Genomic DNA, 22,312 nt, shown 5'->3' with positions numbered 1-22,312 from the left:
GACGACTACCTAATACTACCCAATAATACAATAGACCCTAATACTTCCACCTATAACATTGGTTGTTCTTTTTCTTCTAATAACATTACAGTTACCAGTTAATTGGGTCTTTAGCAGTTAATAGTTACCTGCACGCAGTAAACCTGCTACTTTCTCACAGAACAATGTTCCTCTGAGGTATTCTGGAATGTTGAGACAAAAAGGAAAAATGCGTGTTTGTATATGTGTTGAGCATGATGTCATTTGTGTCTGGGATGGCTGTGCAATTTGTGTAACTTGTGACTAAGCATACACAAATTCTCACAGACTTGAGTCTCACAGGGCCAGTTCACCAAAGAGATCAAAGGTCTTATGTGTGTGCGTGCTTGGATGCAGGGCTGTTTGATGTGTAGTTCAGTAGATCTGTGGTAGTAGAGCAGGGGTGCCCAAAAGGTAGATCCTGATCTAGATCACAAAGGCTGTGCAGGTAGACCACATGACCTGGCCCTAATAATATATAGAATTTAAATTGTATTTAAATTAATTTAAAAAAAAAACAATTGGTTACTCGATTAAAGGAGAATTCCATACTAAAACGCTTTCTTACCTTTCTTTGTAGTTGTTACGTCCCCATCAAAGAGGTCCAGGTGTTATTTTGTGCAAAAGCTCCTTATTGGCTATTTCCCCTACCATAAGCCCTAAATGAATTGCATTGAATTGAATGGGATGTATGGGGTGTTGTGCTAATTCGCTTATTTCCATCGCTCAAAATTATATTTTGTTTGTATATATCCTCTCTTCATAATGTAAATAATAACCCAAGCGGCACACTTTACTACTTATTTCGATGGAAATAAGCGAATTAGCACAACACCCCATAGCCCCATTCAATTCATTGAGGGCTTATGGTAGGGGAAATAGCCAATAAAGAGCTTTTGCACAAAATAACACCTGGACCTCTTTGATGGGGACGTAACAACTACAAAGAAAGGTAAGAAAGCCTTTTAGTATGGAATTCTCCTTTAACTTCAAAAGGGCCTGTCAGCTCAAACCAGCAATGCAATACTTTGTTTTCAAGAATGTTGCGCACAAATGTCAGTAGCAAGTATATATATACAAAAGAAAAAATCAAATTCAATTCCATTTCCCCCCCTCTATTTCCCATTCCAAGTGCGTTTGTCTTCTATGTAATGCCAGTATTGCTATTCCAAAGCCAAAGTAATGAGTTACATTATGAGTTACATTCATTGTCAATGGGGTTTACAAAACAAACATCGAACCCTACAAACCCTCCTGCGCACTCTGATCAGCCAACGCAGGGAAGCTGGAAGTACCTTCTTCTTTATATTTATCTTCCTTTCCTCGCACGGTGTTGTCTTGTGTCTGTATTTATTTATCTGTTATTTGTGAAAAAAGTGCAGAGGAAAGGGTACAAAAGTGTACAAATGGAACGAAAAGGACCCTATATATATATAGTGTCGCAGCAATGTCATACATATTCTGAACAAAACCTGGAGACTTGGCATTCAGTATAAATTGGGTTTTATGATCAAAATAAGAACATTATACTGGTGTGTAAAACAGAACATCAAAAATGATCCACGGACAAGGCATGCGTGTGTGTGCGCGCAGCAGCTGGAGGAAGTATCTGAAATCTCGTGCCCTCAAAAGAATGGGGACCCATTGGTGAGTCACGACATACAATGCCTGTCTCTCTCTCCTCTCCACAGCCCCTTATTTATTTTTAGCCCCCAAAATGTTGGAGACACGCACACGAGCTGGCTGGCAGCGGTAGACCTACTTTATGTATGTGAACGGTGCGTGCGTGCGTGTGGTTTATTAGTGCACTTGTATGGATGTAGCGTAGCATATACGGTGAATCCCTTGACTCCTTCAAAACCGCTCTCAAAGGGCACCTACGGACTGGCCCCATGAAAATCTGAATCCCCCACCCACCCCTTTTCCCCCTCACTGTATGTTAATTTCCCCCTTTCTTTACCTCCTATATAACGATTTCCTGTTTTGGGCTATATAGTAGTGTATATTTGTACCTCTCTAAATATTATGATGCATTGAAAACGGTGGACCCTAGAGGGGACACGGTGGCACAGTTGGTAGTGCTGTCGCCTCACAGCTAGAAGGTCCTGGGTTCGATTCCCGCTCGGGACGCTGTGGGTGCTGGCGGCGTGTTTCCTCCTCCGCCTCATCAGTGCCCATACCCGAAGGCAGGGTTGGCGAAAAGGCCTTTCTGTGTGGAGTTTGCATGTTCTCCCCGTGTCCCCTAGGGTAGGTACCCTCACAAAAAACATGCAGTAATCCTGGTCACTAAACTGCCTCCCCCTGGCCAGCCGGGGCGCCTGATGGAGGGGAAAGGAACTGGTTGGAATAACGTGTTCCTTCCATGCGCTACGTCCAACCAGGGAAACTCCCCTCTGTCAGCTGTAAAGGAGCAACTTGGACACTCAGGCATGAAGGAAGCATGAGTTCAAGTCCGTTGCTCTCCCCTTGTCCCCCATATATGGGGACTAGGTTGGAGGAGGGTGTGTAGAGCCCAGGATCACATTAGATGATTGACACAGGGGTGAAAAATGGGTTACAAAATCGTGGGATACAAAATATATATTAAAAGAAAACGGTGGACCCTCTTGTAAACAAGCTTTATGGTGTCGTCCACTCACAGTTTTTGTAGTGAGTTGTGCTTGAAATGTACTCGAATTCTGCAAACTGTTAATAAATACTTCAATCAATCAAACGGACACATACGTTTTTTGCAAGGGTTGCACTTCAACCATTGAACCACCGTTCATTGTCAACGTTTCGACCCTTCCGGGTCTTCGTCTCAAGGGTCGAAAGTTTTGACATTTCGACATTTCTATTATTATGTCTATTATGATGAATACAGTATACTTCTTTTAAAGTCCTCATGCATTGAAGGAAGCATGAGATCAGTCCGTTGCTCTCCCCAGGTTGGCAGAGGGAGTGTAGAGCCCATGATTTAATTGACACTGGTGAAAAAATGGGTTACAAAATGTAACGTGGGATAAGAATGGGAAAAGGAAGGCAATTATGTTTCTGCAACTGTCAAATAGGTCTTCTTCTATTGGATTAATTCATTTGTTAAATTCCACAAGCGTGCACATGAACGTTGTGGCCCTCACCATATAGCACCCTAGACATAATTTGGCCCCTGGGGAAAACAAATTTGGGAAACCTGCTTTAAGTTATAGAAGTATTACTAATGGAATATTCTCTCTCTCTCTCTCTCTCTCTCTCTCTCTCTGTCTCTCTCTCTGTCTCTCATCTCTACTTTCCCCTCCTCCCTGTCTGTTTCACTGCCGATAATATGGCTCTCTGTTTATCACTTTGCTAATCACTCTCTCTTTCTCCTATTTATCTTTCTCTCTCAGGACTGACAGTAGATCTACATTCTACACTGACTATTGTCTAGAAGATGAAGGCCCTCCTCTCCCTATATGCTACGTTCTCTCCGGAATGGAGAAAGGTGTGTGGGTGTGTGTGTGTGTGTGTGTGTGTGTGTGTGTGTGTGTGTGGTGACGACTACCTAATACTACCCAATAATACAATAGACCCTAATACTTCCACCTAACATTGGTTGTTCTTTTTCTTCTAATAACATTACAGTTACCAGTTAATTGGGTCTTTAGCAGTTAATAGTTACCTGCACGCAGTAAACCTGCTACTTTCTCACAGAACAATGTTCCTCTGAGGTATTCTGGAATGTTGAGACAAAAAGGAAAAATGCGTGTTTGTATATGTGTTGAGCATGATGTCATTTATGTCTGGGATGGCTGTGCAATTTGTGTAACTTGTGACTAAGCATACACAAATTCTCACAGACTTGAGTCTCACAGGGCCAGTTCACCAAAGAGATCAAAGGTGTGTGTGTGTGTGTGTGTGTGTGTGTGTGTGTGTGTGTGTGTGTGTGTGTGTGTGTGTGTGTGTGTGTGCGTGTGCGTGTGCGTGTGCGTGTGTGTGTGTGTGTGTGTGTGTGTGTGTGTGTGCGTGTGCGTGTGTGTGTGTGCGTGTGTGTGTGCGTGCGTGCGTGTGTTTCAGAGAAACACTTGAATCACATACTCAAAGATGCAGAAACACACACCTATTGACGTTTTAGTCATACTTAATTTTTAGTCATCTGAAATGTTTCAGTCTTAGTCTAGTTTTAGTCGACTAAATATCATATTTTAGTCGCCTAAACCTACAGTTGATTCTGTCAACTAAAATGAGTTTCCACTTTGTTACACTCTGAAAATAGCTTGTAGATCGACTATTTTCAGAGTGTAACAAAGTGGAAACTCATTTTAGTTGACAGAATCAACTGTAGGTTTAGGCGACTAAAATATGATATTTAGTCGACTAAAACTAGACTAACACTGCAACCAAGCATGAAATGACTTGTCTTCTATAGTCCCTCCCTAAACATCTGGGTTTCTGAGGCTAGTCCCACATTTTAGTTTTTGTCATCGTAGCTTAGTTTTTATTTTGTTTTTGTCAGTGAAGAAAGGTTGTTGTTGAGGGAAGATATTGTTTTTCTGTGTTGCTGCATGTTGACTACTGATATTTTTGTTAAGAATGTGGTGGGTCACTAATACTTTTGGATTATTTGTGTATTTTGGGTTGTAGTAATATGGGAAGTGAATTTGTGGTGCGTCTTTCCCTGTTGCTAGCCAGGAGGAGATAATACGATTGAGTAATTAAGATGTGTTTTTGGCGATATTTTATATGTTGTAATGTTCTCCGGACAAGTGACTTTTGTGCCCGGACAAGTGAATGGGAAATCTACTTGTACAAAGTGCCTCAAAAAGGTAATATCAAGCCCTGTAAAAGTTGCGGGAATCTGCCTTCATTCAGTGAGTCAAACTCAAGGCGTGTGATAAAAAAGGAGAGAAAAGGGCCGGGGTAAGGGTAATGTTTTGTTTAAGATTTGAATGTAATGTAAAAATATTGAAAATGAAAATATATTTTTTCCTCAGGTGTAAAGTTCTAAATTGTTTTAAGTGATTGTGTCTTCTGCATGCGTTTCAGACATCGGTTCAGTTAAATTAATTTCCAATTATCCTTCATTGTTAATTCATTGTCAAATCATTCATATTAGGAGGACCCATACTTCTAACATTACGTTAATGTCAGTGGTGGACGGGTTTTTTAACTGCCCACAGCCCTCCTATGAGACACAGACAAATTGTGGCAATTTTATCATGAACATATAGGACCAATTATATAAAGGTGAAGTGGTCCTTTAAATGTATTAAAATATGTTTAAATAATACAGTATTTCAAAAGTCCATCAAATGTAAGAAAATATTTGAATTATTAGCTAATAAAAAGATTGAAATTAAATCATGACTGTTAAGGGCTTTATTTCACAACTTATATCAAGCCCAATTATTTAACTGAAATATACGAGTGGCCCTGCAGCCACTGATCTATTCCTATCCCATGGTTACCCTTATTCCGTTTAATTACTTTATCCAACCTTCAGGTTTACTGATGAGTAGGCTATAGTGATAGAGCAGACATGATATATGATTTTCCCTTTTCTGTGGAATTTCTTAACCTCAGACTTCCCATTAACTGACAACATTGAAAGACGTACGGAACGGAACAGTGCACACACTTCAGTGCACTGTTCCGTGGAAATACAAAATCTTCACTTTGCTACATTACTATAGATGCATGGTCAGGGTCCACACGCAATACCTTCATGGACCACCTGTTGAATACCCCTGAATTATTACACACACACACACACACACACACACACACACACACACACACACACACACACACACACACACACACACACACACACACACACACACACACACACACACACACACACACACACACACACGCGCACACACACACATACACACACACTGAGGGGGTTTCAGGTGGTCCCCAGCTAAAGTATGGAGAGTTGGTAATCAAATGGAACCTTAAAGATCTGTGTAAAAGAGAGTGTAAAATGAAACCAAATAGTGTTTTATTAGAGCGTGTGTGTGTGTGTGTGTGTGTGTGTGTGTGTGTGTGTGTGTGTGTGTGTGTGTGTGTGTGTGTGTGCGTGCGCGTCTGCGTGTGTCACTGTCAGTGTCACATGCCACTGTTGCTACGTGCCAGTTCGTTCACTGTGTGTGTTGGGATGAGGGTCGTATAGCTTGTCAGCGAGTCACACGTTTAAAATAAAACATGTCTCTGTTTTGTGTTACAGGACTACAACATCTGCGTTGATCCATAAACCACTAACCAGATACATCATGCAAGGCCACACCCTGGTAAATGCATTGTAACTCACTTAACACATTGCATTCTGTGAACGCACTTTAACACATTTACAACATTTAGTAGGGCATACATGGCTTACATGATATACATAAAATACCTGAAGCATAATTATCATGATTGTCTACATCAGACAGACAAATCTTGTCCTTCTTGGAGACTTCTTATCTCTAACTTTAAGGAAGGTCTCATAATTAGCATGATGGAGTATTTTTTAGACAATCTTCCATAAACCAACATTAGTTTTACATTGCTACCTGTTCCACAGAGGGGGATTTGAATAATTGATATACAGCCGCATGGCCTACAGGGCAGCACTCCATGGGGTCCATTTGGTTACGTATATATTCCTGTATACACTGAGTTAAATTAACTGTAAAGCAAAATTCGAGTTTAAATGATGAACTTTATTTTTTTTCACTTAGATTAATAATGATGAACTTTCACATGCAGGATGGTGTTCATGGTGTTCTCTCTCTTTTTTCAATAAAGAAAATCTGAAATTATGGCACTTTTTCCTTTTTCATTTTATGTTCTCATAATTTATTCGATATTGCAAGAGAAGATGTGTGAGCATCTATGTAGCTATGGTCACTTTTTATAGGCTTTAATTGGTAGGCCTACGCCTATGACTCTGAAGAAATGTGAACTTTGTATAGGCTATACGCTCTAGCAACGTCATCAAACAATTCAACAAGAGATTGATTTACAATTTGTGCAGTTTTGTAACATGGCTGCCTGTCAGTCTCTTAAAGTTACAATTAGTGCACAAGTAGCCTACGTAGCCTATACGTTCTGAATGGCTGTTATGCCTATAAAGGGCTTTACATAGCACGCCACGACAGAATAGTTGATCTCATAACAATGGACATATCTAAACATTTTACACTGTCTGTGAGAATGCACAAACATTCTGTGTCAAACCTTCCATGTTTCAACTCTGTACCGAAAACCCTGAAATTGTTGTGTTACAGGACTACAACATCTGTGTTGATCCATAAACCACTAACCAATACAGCATGCAGGCCACACACTGGTACATGCACTGTAACTCACTTAACACATTAAATGTGATTAAGTGCTAACACACCAGAGAACAGATCAGTTGTTATTCTTGAAGTGGCCTGCACCTTTGATTCTAGCTTAGAGGAAGACTTTTTGACCAGAGTCATTAAATACCAGCCGCTCCTTCAGACCATCATAGAGCTAGGCTACAGGTGCAATCTACTTGTGTTTGTCTTCGGCAGTTTGGTTGTAAGAGGCTTATAGAGGCTTCCAACAACTTGGGATGCCAAAAAAGCAGCTAAACGGCAAAATTCTGTGCAATCTCTTCTTCTACTATCGGTAGCCGCCAAATATGGCGAAGGCGCTGTTACTTCCTTGACTTCCTTGTTGACGTCGCATTGTACCGCCTCCCGAGCGGCGACTGGCTTGCTGCACGTCCTAGTTACTGCCTCTGATTGGCCGACCGCGTACATGCAGGATGTTTATAATGCTGTTGTGTTGTGGGAGGCGGGACATGGGAAGTGAGGAAGAGAGAATTTCAGCGAAGCTAAACGTTAAAAAAAAAGCTTAACGGCAACGGTGGTTAATGCCGTTTCGCACACTTTGCGGCGGTCTCCTAAAGCTGTTGTATGCATCTTTGAAACATCTCACCAACACTCAAGCGACCGAGCAGGTGTCCGTGAACAGCCAGTGGGTAAAACTGCATCCTATGGAGGGTGGAATAAGCTACGAGGGACCCTAGGGTACCGCGTCCAAAATTCAGAAAAGGTAACCGAGGGTTCCGAAAGGGGCTATAGGAGGGCTGTGGTCAGTTCAGAAACCCGTCCACCAGTGACATCATCAATGGGGAATCCAAGCTAATAGAACTGAAGGCTTTCTAGTTCTGAAAAGGTGCAATGTGAAAATGGAAGCCATCGTTCTCACAATAATAAAATAAATTACATTTTTGTAAAATAAAAACCATCTGCCTTCTAACGATGATGTCACTGGTGGACAGGTTTCTGAACTGCCTCAGCCCTCCTATGAGACACAGACTGAGTAGAAAATTGTGCCAGGTTTAAAAGTGGTGAAGTGTTCCTTTAATTACAATTGCAGACAGTGCTGAGGCATAAAACAGTTTCATACTCTGGGAAACCTGTCAATTATATGACAGGCTTTACTTTGAGTAAGAACGCTTCAGATTTTCTGAATTTCATGTTTAGTTTCTGACTGTTACTGAAATAAACGGTTTAAAATCACATGGATCTCTGCTTTTATGTAACTCGCACCTCGCACGCACAGCCCTGCCCCCTGCTTTAAGGTCTCGCGAGTTTTCCGCACTGCGGAGGGTTGCTGGGGTTTGTAGTTTGGTTGCCTTTTTGACGTTTGTGCGTTTTTAGTGTACTGTGTGTACAATCAATGTCTGTATAGACTCTGAGATTGCATGGAAACAAATTAACGGACGATAATATAATGGCACTGGGGAGTGGGACTTGGTGTCTGCCTTGCGTGCTTCTTCACCCCACCATGGATGTTCTTTTAGTAGGCTATAATATCATGATTTGATTCCAGACAGAATACCTAAAATAGCGGAGTGAGTCATGGCCAAGGTGAGAGCTTACTGATGGCGATGACTGACACCTCGCTTTAGCCAACAGGCTGCATCCAGTGGGCGGGACGACATGCACTGTGTCCACCAACGAGAGCACTGTTTCATTCATAAAGTGGTGCAGTTCTTTGGGGGGTATCGCAAGGTTTCGTAATCTCACAGCGAAAAAACGAACTAACCTGCTCAGAAGAGAGCCAATGGCGAGTGCCGGATGGGAGCTCCCGTAACAACGGACCAATCGTCACTCAGTCCGTTCCGACCCACCCTTCTTTTCATAGAGAAACAGTGAATGAGGGGAGGGGAGCCATCTGTGACTGACGTGTCAATGCGCCAAACGGCGGGAGGGGGTATCCGATGACGGACGGGGATCGCAGCCAATGGCGTGCGGGGGAGGGTTCGTTCGGCGGCTGCTAGGAGTAGGAGGTGGGCGGGGCCCTTAAAAACAGGCCAGACTAGTGTTGGGTGAGTTGTGGTGGGGAGTCGGTGTGTGTGTGATGCTGCTACAACCTCCTTTATAAAGGGACTGTCTCACAGTGTGGCTTGGAAATTAGAGCCTAACATTTTTGGAAGAGCCTAACATTTTGGAGGTCTACACACACACACACACACACACACACACACACACGCGCGCGCAAGAGTCACCGCTCCTCCACCACCACCACCACCAGCTGCCATGCATTCGATTAACATTGGGGACATGCTTCTCATGGCAGAGACGCCACTCTTCTGGGTCGGCACCGTCACCGTGGCCTGTCTGTTGTTGGCCATCATCTACAAAGTACTCTCGGGCATTAGGATTTGGGTCCTGGGAAACGGGCAGCTTCTCACCCCAAAGCTTGGCAAATGGGCAGGTAAGTTGGTTTTAACAGCGACACACACACACACACACACACACACACACACACACACACACACACACAACGCATTTCATGTCACGAGGAGGGAGGGGGGACTGGGAGCTCAAAAACTACTAGACGTCAAAATCTTTTTTTATTGGAAAAGTTAATGGCAAAAAGCGACTTTCTGGACCATTTTGTGTCTTCATTCGTGGTGGGGGCGGTCTTACATAATAGTCACAGGTAAGCAGACTGATTGGCGAGATAGTGGCTCCTTATTAGCCCAATTAGTTTGATTTGTTTCTTGTTTAAAATCCGGACTGGCTCCAAATAATGAATATTGTTCACCCACATTTTATTTATTTATTGGTAGGACTGATGCCCTATAATGTGGAGGGAGGGAGGGAGGGGGGAGCCGTCAGCCAAATTGCGCAGGCTATGCGCACTTTGAATTAAAAAGAGCAGTAGCCTATGTGTTACTGAATCAACCACATCAGCCCAGCCGCATGATGTCTGATGTGGGCCAAACCTGCATGCATGTCCAATTAAGACGTGACCTACATTTAGATTTAATTCCTGCTTTCCACCTCCACACGAATGCAGCATATTCGACTGTAGTTTACGCCACTTTCATTTCTTTGTGATATTCAGTAGTCTGAAACATCATTTTGGAACATTATGTCTTGTTAGGGGTGCAGGTAATGGGGTTTTTGTTCAGATTTTCCGGGTCTTTCAGAGTAGTCTGTCATGTTATCAGACAAAGCCTCAAATGTTTTTGATGATGGGGTCTTAAAATGTAGACATTTAGGGGCACTTAAATCTTGTTGGCTACCAGCAGCATGTTCTGAGAAGTGTCTGATCGGAGTCGCCCTGGTGAAGCTTGACCCACTTCTCTCTCTCCTCCGGTCTCCTTTCCTCTGAGAATCTAGCTAGCCCTATACTGCTGGCTGCGTGTGGAGGAGACGCGCTCAGTTTCTTGCTGCGCAATCCCCTTTTGCATCATTTTCAATCATCCGAATTGGCTGAAATCGCCATCCTTATGATCCTTCACTACATTCATATGCAAAAACGTCAATCAATGATTGTTAAATGAGCCTAGCCTATTCACTCTTTCGGTTTTTGTATCTGTGTGGGATGTTTTTAGGTGCGCGCGCGCACTCACGCACACCGGTGAGTGAGTCATGCGCTTTTGCTCATTGCTTCACTTAGTCATCCTTTGGTCACAGGCAGCAGGAATTGTGAATGGACCCCATGCTTGCTTCCCTTCTAGATTGGTAACTTGACTATAAGCGCCTCAAAGCATATCTTTTCTCTGCAAGTTTAAGGCAAAGCCACCTATTTGTCTTTGTTAAAAGTTAACTGACTATAGTCTATTCTAAATGGCTATTCTAAACACTTGCGCAAACGTTTCTTTTGAGCACTTGAACTCAACTTTGTCTGTGGATGGAATGAATTGGCCTAGCCCTGGAACATGACTGCCATGATAATTATCATGACAGTCATGCAGTAACTTTGCCCTGTTTTTTGCAGTCGCTGCATTTACAAGATTTTCGTATATATAAACATTCAGATTTCAAATATAAAGTACTCACAAAGTGTCCCACGGGTGTTAGTTAGTAGCAGCGCGAGCGATTAGAATTGCTGCGTCCCGCGTTGTTTAATAAAAAGCATTTTTGTCCGATCTCTCCGGCTACTTTTTTCAAACGGGGTTCGTTTGGGAAATCCACAGTTGCACACCGGGAGCGCACTCGCCTATTAGTCTGTATTGGCAGGGCGGTCAGCGTACCTATATCGAACACACCGAGTGCCACCCTCCTCCCGACCGATAGGGGCGCGTAGTTGAAAGCCAATGGCAAAATAACACCTCGGATAAAAATGCTTTTTATTAAACAACGCGGGATGCAGAAATTCTAATCGCTGGCGCTGCTACTAGCTAACACCCGTGGGACACTTTGTGAGTACTTTATATTTGAAATGCGAATGTTTATATATTTTAATTATTTGTAAATGTAGCGTCTGCAAAAACCAGGGTGAAGTTGCGTCATGACTCTCGTATGAATACGAGAGTCATGTTTACAGGGCTAGAATTGGCCACTCCTTGACGCGACTGTCTTGCTGGTTAACAGGTTTGTCTCGTCCTTCGTGCTGGGCTGTTCATGTGTGCACTGTGCAGTGTGTTCATTCGGTTGCCTAACGACAGTATCGTTTGTGGCGGACGGCTGACGGGTGCTTGCATAGGGGAGGCGGGGAGCAGAGATGTGGCAAGGAGGCCGTCTCAGGTTTACTTGGTTCTGGTGTATCCTGATATGCAGGTCTAGCGGGCGGGTGCATGCATGGCGCAATGCCGCGACCACACACACGTGCACGCTTTTGGTGGCATCGGTGACTTCATGTGGAGACTGGAGAGTGAAACACATTGATTTATGATGTTTAGACTAATATTGTATTAATAACCCAAACTAAACTTGAATTTGGCTTGCTGCTAATCTATGCTTTTATAACTCTACAAATGATGGACCATGATCTATCAGATGGACCTTTTATTTATTCATTTATCTGATAGTTTTAGTTTAGTCCCAGACTCCCAGTACTGTCCAATTTGGGTCTGCACTTGGCCCCTTTCGGATTAACCCTCTGTTAAGCTTTTCTGAAGTTCAGACGTCTCTTACCCCAGGGTCCCTGAGTGCTTATTCCACTCTCCATGGGAGGCAGACAGATGTACATACCCTCCATTCACGTACATGCAGGAGGTTTATAATGCTCTTGTGTCGTGGGAGGCAGGACATGGGAAGTGAGGAAGAGAGAATTTCAGAGCAGCCAAAACTTAAAAAAAAGATTAAAAATACTTAACGGCATCGGCGCTTAATGCGATTTTTCCCACGTTTCCGTTGTCTCCTATAGCCGCTTTATGCATCTTTGAAACATCTCACCAACACTCAAGCACGGCGTGAGGGTATGTACATCTGTATGTCCGAACTTAAGAAAAGCTTAATCGAGGGTTCAGAAAGGAACTAAGTCTGCACTTTGCAATAATTTAATGGGTTAAATGATATTTAACCTATTACATTTGTGTGTGTGTGTGCTAAACTTTTGTGCACTGTTCTGTGGAAGTGTGTCAATGTTCTCAGTTACTGGGATGTCTTGAGGTTAAGAAATAACACAAAAGGTAGTTGGAATTCAATAGAGCACCGAAGTCCTGACTTCACTCACTCATCCCCTGCTTCTGCCTGGTTCTGGAAGTAATTTCTCTATGGAGAATAACATGGGGTCATCTTAAAATCGTCTCATATAAGCATAGTGGTCCAAAAATAAACAAGCTGTCTCAGCGTTATTGTCAGGGTGTGTCTGTATTGTTTGCGACAGTCAGTCACTCATATATGATGGTCTGTTTCTAGTGAAAATGTAACTAATTCAGAAGCAGTAACATTAGCGTTTTCTCTCAGTCAGTTGATTCTTCATATCCATATGAGTGAAACGGCCGGGATGACATGTTTATTTTTCAAACACAGTTCTTATATGAGGCGATTCCCGCTCACAACGCGTCACAGGCGACGTGTTGTGAGCTTGTACTCCTTGTAGAGAGGCTAATTTGGGTGTTTTACTGTTTATTCAAATAATTTGTTACGACTCACACAGGAAAGGGGGACGACATCACCTCTCTCTCTCTCTCTCTCTCTCTCTCTCATAACGAGCTCTCATTCCCTCTGCACGACCCTCCCCTCTCTCCAAAGCAATTGACTGGACTAGACTTGCTGGGTGTTGAAAAGCTGGTCGCTAGGCTACTTTTTGTTTTTGCGGAATGGGCGAGTCGTTGATTAATATATTGTTTTGTGGGGTGGGGTGGGACGGGCGGGTTATGAAATGAAGCCAGCCCGTGCATCACTAATAGACATGGTATGCATGCATAGCAAGTGTTGCGAAAGCACTAATCTTAGTCAATATCCCAACACAACAGTGTTCCCCAGGTTGATTCTTAGTCAAGGTGGTGGTCCCTAGCTGGTTCACAATCAGTTGAAAACCCTGCTCTATAGAGCGCAGTCCCGCCCCCTCGTGAGACCCCTCATTTTCAGACTTTTTAGAAAGTATTTATTTAAAGACATTTACGCCGCGGACAAAGCCAACTCTTGTCGTGACAAATCATGACAATAAACACTGTTTTGGGCCAAACAAAGACTGCAGGTTACACCACTTTTTTTTTGTTTTTCTTCTTTGTAATTATTAGTTTGGTCCAAAATATTGTTTGTTTGTCATGATTTGTCACGACTCGAGTTGGCTTTGTACGACGCTTAAAAGGTCTTTAAATAAATACTTTTTGAAATGTCTATGGGAAAAATGCATTGGGATTAATTTCCTGGGACTGGTGTCGTACTGCCACCTGGTGGACGCAGAGCCGTTTGTAGTGTGACACAGCCTGGATTCGCATCCTGTTTGGGCGGCCATCTTAGATGCTAAATAAATAGCGTCAATGCTAGCGAGCTAAAATGAAGCCATCCTTGCTCTAGAAAGTGCCAATGTTCCGATAGATCACCTAATAATCAGCAAAGACCTCTGAACATTGCTCGTGTTATCCAAACCATGGAGAGCTCCGTAGTTTTCGAGTTATTCAGCTTTTTAGGCAGCCTGTATAAAGAGAGGTGAACACTAAGGCTGCAACAACGAATCGATTAAATCGATAAAAATCGATAATTAAATTCGTTGCCAACGAATTATCTTATCGATTATTATCGCGGGTGTTTTACAACATTAAAATGTAGTAAAGCTGCTTTCTTTTTACCGTTCCGTAACGGCACTAGGCTGAACGAACAATATGCAACGGGTCGGTATAAACACAACACAGGGCGCGTTCGGAAATAGCGCACTGAGCGCACTGTGCAATGCAAACTAATAGGCGAGTGCGCTCCCGGTGTGCATTTCCAAACGCACCCACAATATTGTCTTGAACGTGACCAGAGCGCCCGGTCCGCATCTACCCCTCTCTCTCCCAACTAACTTCAGTCTCCCCCACACACACACACACACACACACACACAGAGGGAGAGCGTCAGCTCTGTGGCTGCGATGATCTGCTTGCAAAATGCCCCAAACAGGTCCCAAAACATGGCATTTGTGAGCACGGCCACTGTCCATATTTGTTTGTCTTATGACAAAATGCTCCACAATGTCTGAATCTGTGAGCTTGCAGGCTGTCTACGACGAGCACTATAGCTTGTAGTGTAGTGTAGCTTGCTAACGATCGTTAGCTCCTCATTTGTTCCACCTGTGTAATCACAGCAGCGCATTGAAGTGGGCACAGGGCAAAAATCTCCGTGAAGTGAACGTTTTTGCTTAATGATTTATTCAGTGCTGTTTAACTTTAGCAATATGTGATACTAGAGCCTAGACCCTAGAGAACATGCCAATATGGCTGCTATAAGAACGGTTTCCCCTATCAGCTAGCTATACTTGTAACTTGTGTGTGTGTGTGTGTGTGTGTGTGTGTGTGTGTGTGTGTGACTGTGTGCGTGCATGCGTGTCCACACAGACTGTGTAGGACAGTGGTTCTCATAGTAGGAGTTCCAGCTACATTATAGATAGTTAGGAAGTAAATGGTGCATTTATATAAGTAAACCAAGTGGACCCTAAAGGGTCTGTAACAGAGAGTGCAAAAATGGAACCAAATGGACTCACAATTGATTTTACCATAGAAATAAAAAAATAAAAATTGGGGTCCCAGAGATAGAAATGGAAAGAGACAGTCAGCTATACACGGTCAACATTACAGATTACAGTATCATTACAAGTAGGAATGGCAATGAAATCAAATTGGATAAAAAAGGGGGTAAAATATTAATTTTGAATGAGTATTCATTTTTATTGTCTTTATTGTTAGTTACAACATGCCTAAAATAATTTGAAGCTAATTTTTTTAAGTGATTGCAAAAAGGTGCCATAATCCGATTAATCGATTCATCGTTTAAATAATCGGCCGATGAATCGATTATGAAATTAATCGTTAGTTGCAGCCCTAGTGAACACCGTGTAAAGCAGTTGAAAGGAGGATTTTCAAACATCTTTCCAACTGCTTTACACGGTGTTCAAAGTCGGACTCCAGGAGAGCTGTCCTTGGTGGATCTTCTGCCATCAAAATTTCTGATTTAATTTGTGCCTTTTGTACCGTGATTCTCCCGCCATGTAAAAGCTTCTGACGAAAGGTAAACGGTGTGTACTTGTTCCAATGCTACTCGAGTGTGTGTGCGGGGCCGGAAAACTCGGACTTTTAAAGTGAACGTGTATGGTTGCACCTGGAACTGGGATTTATGCTAACAGCTAGCCACATTAAATGAGTTAAATAAATTAAGTGATTTTTTTTTAATGATTCCCCCCTCCCCTACCATAAGACACGTTTCTCTTAGCCCTGCCCCCTACATGGTTGACTTGATTGAGTTTGAGTGTGTCCTGCAGGAGTTGGAAGTGACTTGCCACTTGTGTTTCCGTGGGCACTGCATGCATGGGCATCTGCCTGAAGTTAACCACATGACTGTTATAATAGGCGAACACGGGCTCAGCTCCAGGATGAAATGACTGAGGGGGGCAGCTGAAAATTTCAAGGGGACACATTTTTATATAATAAAACAATTGTACATGAAACTTAAACTGAGGGGGTAAGTCTGGCATCCTCATGGCGCATAAATAATAATAAAAGGAACCCCCAGATCTACAAGCTCAAAAGCAGTGGTGGAAGTAAAAGTCCCGAATTCAAAATGTACAAAAGTATTGGCATCAAAATACTACTACTTAAACTACCAAAAGTAGCCTAAATTGTGCAGCATGTCCCATTTCAACTTCAATCTTTTGAAAACAGCAGATCTACAAGGACACAACGCAACGCATTCTGAGCATTTGGATCCGAGATGTAGTTGAGTAGAAGTAAAAGTACAGAAAATTGGAATTACTCTAAAGTACAAATACCTCAAAATTGTACTTAAGTACAGTACTTAAATGTACTACTTAATTACTTTTTACCACTGCTCAACACGTGTAGATCGGAGTATGTATAGTATTGTATTGTATACTTTTTATTGTATACTATTCATGAATCTGTGCTCCATACCATGTGATCATGGTCGTGAGTTAAATAAAATGAGGATGTATCTCAGAGCAGGAGAGACGGTTCGGAAGGGCCTAGATGGAAATTGTCCAATCTTATAAGTATTTTGTGGGGAACAAAACTGAAGAGTGAAGACAAGGTTGAACATGGGTAAAGTGCTCCTTTTAACCCATTTTGACCTGAGATCAGATTATAAAAATGCCTTCTACATCCTGACAGTTTTCTGAAAAAGCTATGTTTCTATGCAAGTGTTTCTTCGTTTTTTTTAAATAGCAGACCTACAAGCTCGTAGCGCGCCACTTGGTGGCGCGCTATGAGCTTGTAGATCTGCTATTTTTCAATAGCTAAAGCATAACATAAAGTTAACACCAAAAGGGGTGTGGTGTTGAGCTGCTGAGTAGAAGTGTGCGGTTACAGCTGCAGGATTTACTGAGGAACTCCTGTTGCCAAAGAGAGTGGCTTTCCCTCAATACATGGGACCCCTAGTGGGCGAGACTGGAACTCCAATGAGTCAAGGCGGCATCCCCCAGTGTTAAATAGCACACTGTCACTGACGACTTAAAAGAATAAAAAAGCCTCCCTGCAAACGCATCTGAAGGCAACAAGCTTTAAAGTTAGGCATAAGAGAAGCAAGCATTTCACTGAACATGAAGCATTGCTGCATTTTTATCATTGAAACGTACTGTAGATTGATTGCTTTACAAATCAATGTATTTTGATAACCCACAAGGTTTGGGCATTTGTTGTTTGTGGCTCTTCCTCCTCTGCCCCCACCACCCCGCCCCCGTACACAAATCTGAGGACGAATTCATGGTGTCATTGACTTATTTTCGTGAATCGACGCTGCAGTCCATTCATGGTAAAGCGACATGCAGACATGTGAATGAAACGTGTTGCTCGGTGTGTAATGCAGGGTCTTCTCTCTAGGCGTGTGTGTGTGTGTATGTGTGTGCACAGAGTGAGAACGAGGCCTTTCATGTCATGAACGTGCTCTAGGACACGTGCCAGAGCAAGGAATGCTGGGTAAAGAAGAAAGGGAGAGAAAAAAATCTGCAGTTGCCTTAACCCCCCTCCCCCTGAATTTACGTCTGGATCAATAAAGGTACATGATTATGTGCACAAATACAGTACAGTAAATGAATCTGATGTTCTTAATAAGTGTTCCTGCAGGAAAAAGCTTTGGTTAGAGGTAGGGTTCATTGATTAGATACATTTTAATTGATTCACGTGAAATTTGCATATAGCTAGCTGAACAGTAGCCTCGGAAACCCAGACGTTTTTATTTCCAGGGAGGAAAAAAAAGTCTGGGTTTGAGTCCACTTCAATTCGGCATAGAGTAGGCAAACATTGCTCACTCTCTGCTGATTTCTGATCGTCTGCACCTTTGTAAAATTGACATACACACGCACACATGTACACACACACGCTCCTCTGCTCTAAGTAATTAGTCTCATGTCGCGCAGCTGCGCATAGTTTCTCCCCTGCCGGGAGCTGCCTATGCTATAAAAAGCATAGGTGAGTTCCAGGCTAGCTGAACAGACCCACAGGTGGTCATTCAAATGGGTCCCAGTCCTAGATTGAGAACCACTAATGTACATTCTATATGAAGTGATGCAAATAGCCTGCATCCTTAGACTCACTAAATTGAGAGGACAAAATCATGTCACCCTCCGGGGGTCCTGGGCTGCAATACTGTACTCGGTACTGTACTCTTGAAGTCGTTGAAGTAGGACTCCTAAAACGTCCCTGGGACCCATCTAAAAGACCACCCGGGACCCATTACATTGAAAACCTATTTACATGGATATAGTATAGGTATATGGATATGATATATATGCATATGCACTACTTCTTGGAAAGTAAAACCCTCAGAATACAGGGTAATGAGGCTACAAACTAAGATGCAACAAAGTTCATAATTATATGAAAAAGATGATTGCTTGTGGTTGGTTTAATGCGTCCTTTCATTTTCACCAGACATGTTTGGCTAGGCTAGGGGCTAAAGATTTTAGCCAAGCGCGCCCCCCCCCCCCCCCCCCCCTCCCCCCAGGGAAAAAAGGTCTACACTGCAGGAATCCCTGGCGGTCGTTATGTACTGTAGTTGTCTCGCTGGTGGTGGTGTAACTTCACATAGTCACGTGTCGCCAACATATTTGGAAAGCCATCCATCGTTAAAGTGAGTGACGTCTTCCCCTGGTTGTCGTCCATCTTGTCAGTCAAAAAGCTCTTTGTTCAGTGAGTGGTATCTGCTGACACATAGCCTACATTTAGGTATCGGTTTGTGTAGATTTCTTTCTCAAGGTTTCATAAGGGGGTCTGTTTTTTTCTTTTTTGCCTTTATTGTTAGTTACAGTGAAGACGGACAGGACAGAGGGAGAGAGAGAGAGAGAGAAGGGGAGAGACATGCAGCAAAGGCCGTCATGAACGGGACTCGAACATGCATCAGTTTAGAATCATTTAGCCAGATGCACAGTGCACCACGTGTGTGGTCAGGGTGTTTTGAGTTTGTCTTCTAGTGTGAGAGAGCCATCAGAGGTTTGTTTTATTGTACTTTATTCATCGTTCGAGTGCCCTCGAAATCTGCGACACAGGCTGCTTCCACTTGTCTCTTTTGCTCATAGCCACACCAAGTTCATTCCCAGTGAATCCTGTCCCTACTCGGAACATCTGGAAATGTGAGTGGTCTTGTAGTTCCTCTTGATGGGCAGGGTAGACTCCGCAGAAGAATATCCAAAATGACCTGTCACCTGTGGCAGTGTCCGGCAAAGCAGAGTCGTCTTGTGCCACAACTAGAGCTTGGTGCAATAACTGCAATACTGCCATACCGTCGGTAAATGGTGATTTATTACTGCGATAACAAAACAATCAATGCCGCCCCAGCTCTAGCCTCAACAACTGTTGGGTTCTGCGGGGGAATTCATTCATGGTCCCCTCCTTGTCCCTCTGTAAACCAAATCTCTTCACTGAAAGTGGGCCATCTATATGCTCACAACACGTCGTGTAGATCTGCTATTTTCGATGAATGCTTGCCTTCTCTTCGCTAACATGCCCACAATTGAGACACTAGAGTTCAGGTGGTTAACACACTGGACAATAAGCTCCCAATAATGCACTTTATATTCACAACATTCACATCCAATGCCTGATGAAGCTCACTCCAAGTGGCTGAAATGTAGTGTACATACTTCTCCTTTTTGCGGTTAACTTTATCCTGAACCTGAAGACGGCTCAGATCTCTATTGTTCTTACTTTCTTCTCACAATCTTTTCTCCTTTTTTAATTTAAATTTTCAACCAAGGTTGAATGTGTGTAAAATAGTTTTCATTTGCTGCTAAATACATATTTGACCAGTTGCCCGAATGCCCTCGCACCCTGTCAAATGCTAAAACGAAAGAAAGCAGTATATGAAAATCAACACTCATCTTTTAATAAAGTCCTTTTAAACATCCTGCGGTTTTGGGTTGTCTTCATGCATGCCTTTAGGTATGCTGGGTATCTTTACGTATGCTACTTTTACAGTAGCATACGTAAAGATACCCAGCATACCTAAAAGCATGCTAGCATACTTGCAGTAGTACTGGGTACTGTAGTTATCGGCCTGCAGCTCTTTAGGTGTATTTAGGTATGTGATATTGATGTTATGTCTTATGGCTAATGGTGTGTAGCAGAGCGGCTCACAGCCCCAGTCTGATGGCCTCAAAAGTGTAATATCTTCCCCCGAGCCATAGGCAATTGCCTTTGGATTAGTGGTTGTTTGCTTTCCATGCGGGAGACCGAGGGGCCCAGCCCTATGTCCTCTATTGTTGCAACATGCAATGCAGTTGACGCAACATTATGGACTCAATATAATCAATACTTGACCTGGTGTAATTTGCAGAGAAACTGCATATGGTGGTTGGTTACGATGATTTTCTTTCATGTGAAGCTAAGATAATGTTTGAACCACTTAAACCCTCAACTCATTTTCAACAAATGAGGTGCACTGTAGTTGGTGCAGTTTTTTCGATCTACTCCAAATTCTTGCAGTGCGATGTGTTGTGAGCTTGTAGATCGTCTATTTTTGGTGACTGCGTCCCTCCGCACCAATCACAGGGATGCTGGGGTTCAAGAGGCATATCCTATTCACTGATGTTGTCACACTGACACTTGGCTGCATCAATCAGTTGCTGTGTCTGAGCACACTTCATAAAATTTGAGTTTAACCCACTTGACGTAACACTACTTAACACTGCCAATGACGTGTATATTAGTCTTTCTTTAGAATCAAAACCACGGGGTGCCTTGGACGTGTATAGACGTCCTTTTTATTGATATCAAACCATTTTTATAAAACTTTTTTTTTTTCCTTCATGGTTTTGCGCATGCACAAAAGGCTGAAAGTTGCTCATAACTCTAAATCTATGGCACTCTCCATGGTTTTGAATTTTGATTATAACCTGGTGAGAGCAGGAGTGGACCAGGAGGTGCCCGACCAGGAGTCAACCCCCAGTGCCTAGTCCCTCCACTCGCAGGATGGCCCGCCCAGTACCGGCAGCAGATTGTGTTTTTTCCCTAATGGGACTGATCGAGGGTAGCTACTGGGACGTAAGTCAGGACTTGATCACCCCCGGCTGGGTCACCCGAGTGAGGGGTATGATGTTGAGAGACCCGAAACCCAGAGGACCTTGGGATACATCACTGAGGATGCGTCCCAGGTGCATCCATGCAATGTTGTTTTGTTCTAACGCCGATGTTCTGTGCTCACTTCTACTTCAGCAAGCACCTCGTTTGGAATATTGACACTTCTAGAGAGACATAAGACAAGTGAGCATGTGGTACTAAGGGAAAATTATGCCTAAGGGAAAATTACAGCCTAATGGAAGGCAGGGCTTTTCAGAGTAAAATCTGCGTGGCAGGTGGCACTCCTTATGAAAAATTCCCTGGGATGCGTGTTATGTATAGTATGTACTTTTTTTTTTTTTTTTTAAGATTTTCTTTTTGCGGCTTACGCCTTTTATTGATTTTTGAAGGGACAGACAGTAGGCTGACAGGAAACGGGAGAGAGATGGGGGGATGACATGCAGTAAAGGCCGTGTCGGGTCCGGGAGTCGAACCCGCGGCACACTGCGACTGGATCACCAGTCCGGTGCCCAGACCGTTACGCTACGGCCTGGGCCTAGTATGTACTATTAATTGTGCCTTGACACACCTGACTCCAAGAAAGGTAGAGAGCGAGGAGGGAAGACATGGCTGCACATCTTCAATGTCCTCTTTAAAACCCACCTTATACCCTCATAGTTGAGGTGATGTAAACCATTGATTTTTCGTTCAATGGTCAGGCATGTGACTTGAACGAGGCTTTTTTATTGCCCTGTGCCCAAATATAGATTTAATACTTCTATATTAGGCAGTTCTTAAATACCTCACTCTCTCTCTCCTTTCTCTCTATCTAATTTGACCCCCTCCTATCCTTATTTCTTCTCCCTCACCCCATCAAGCTGCATTTTTGTCAACTTTCAATTTGCCCATACGACTTTG

At 43.0% G+C, this 22,312-nt stretch overlaps 2 protein-coding genes across 3 annotated transcripts in view; both read left to right on the top strand.

The window, feature by feature from the left end:
* LOC310858055 (partitioning defective 6 homolog beta-like) overlaps nt 1-6,235 on the top strand; it is a gene marked incomplete at its 3' end in the record, with an annotated part of 42,756 nt that extends 36,521 nt beyond the window's left edge. Inside the window, exon 5 of the mRNA XM_083764108.1 lies at nt 6,209-6,235. Within this exon, the coding sequence (XP_083620234.1) occupies nt 6,209-6,235 (27 nt within the window). The remainder of the gene's footprint in view (nt 1-6,208) is intronic.
* A 3,115-nt stretch (nt 6,236-9,350) lies between these two features.
* The window catches only part of hsd17b12a (hydroxysteroid (17-beta) dehydrogenase 12a), a 344,773-nt gene continuing 331,811 nt past the window's right edge, over nt 9,351-22,312 (top strand). For both annotated transcript variants that reach the window (XR_014569174.1, XM_083763629.1), the window contains exon 1: nt 9,351-9,723. Coding sequence is in view for 1 of the 2 variants with exons in the window: in XM_083763629.1 (XP_083619755.1) it covers nt 9,546-9,723 (178 nt within the window). In the remaining variant the exon portion in view is untranslated. The remainder of the gene's footprint in view (nt 9,724-22,312) is intronic.

Source organism: Protomyctophum parallelum (assembly GCF_964188405.1).
Source record: "Protomyctophum parallelum genome assembly, chromosome: 4".
Classification (NCBI taxonomy): Eukaryota; Metazoa; Chordata; class Actinopteri; order Myctophiformes; family Myctophidae; genus Protomyctophum; species Protomyctophum parallelum.
This window is presented reverse-complemented; position numbering and strand designations above follow the sequence as displayed.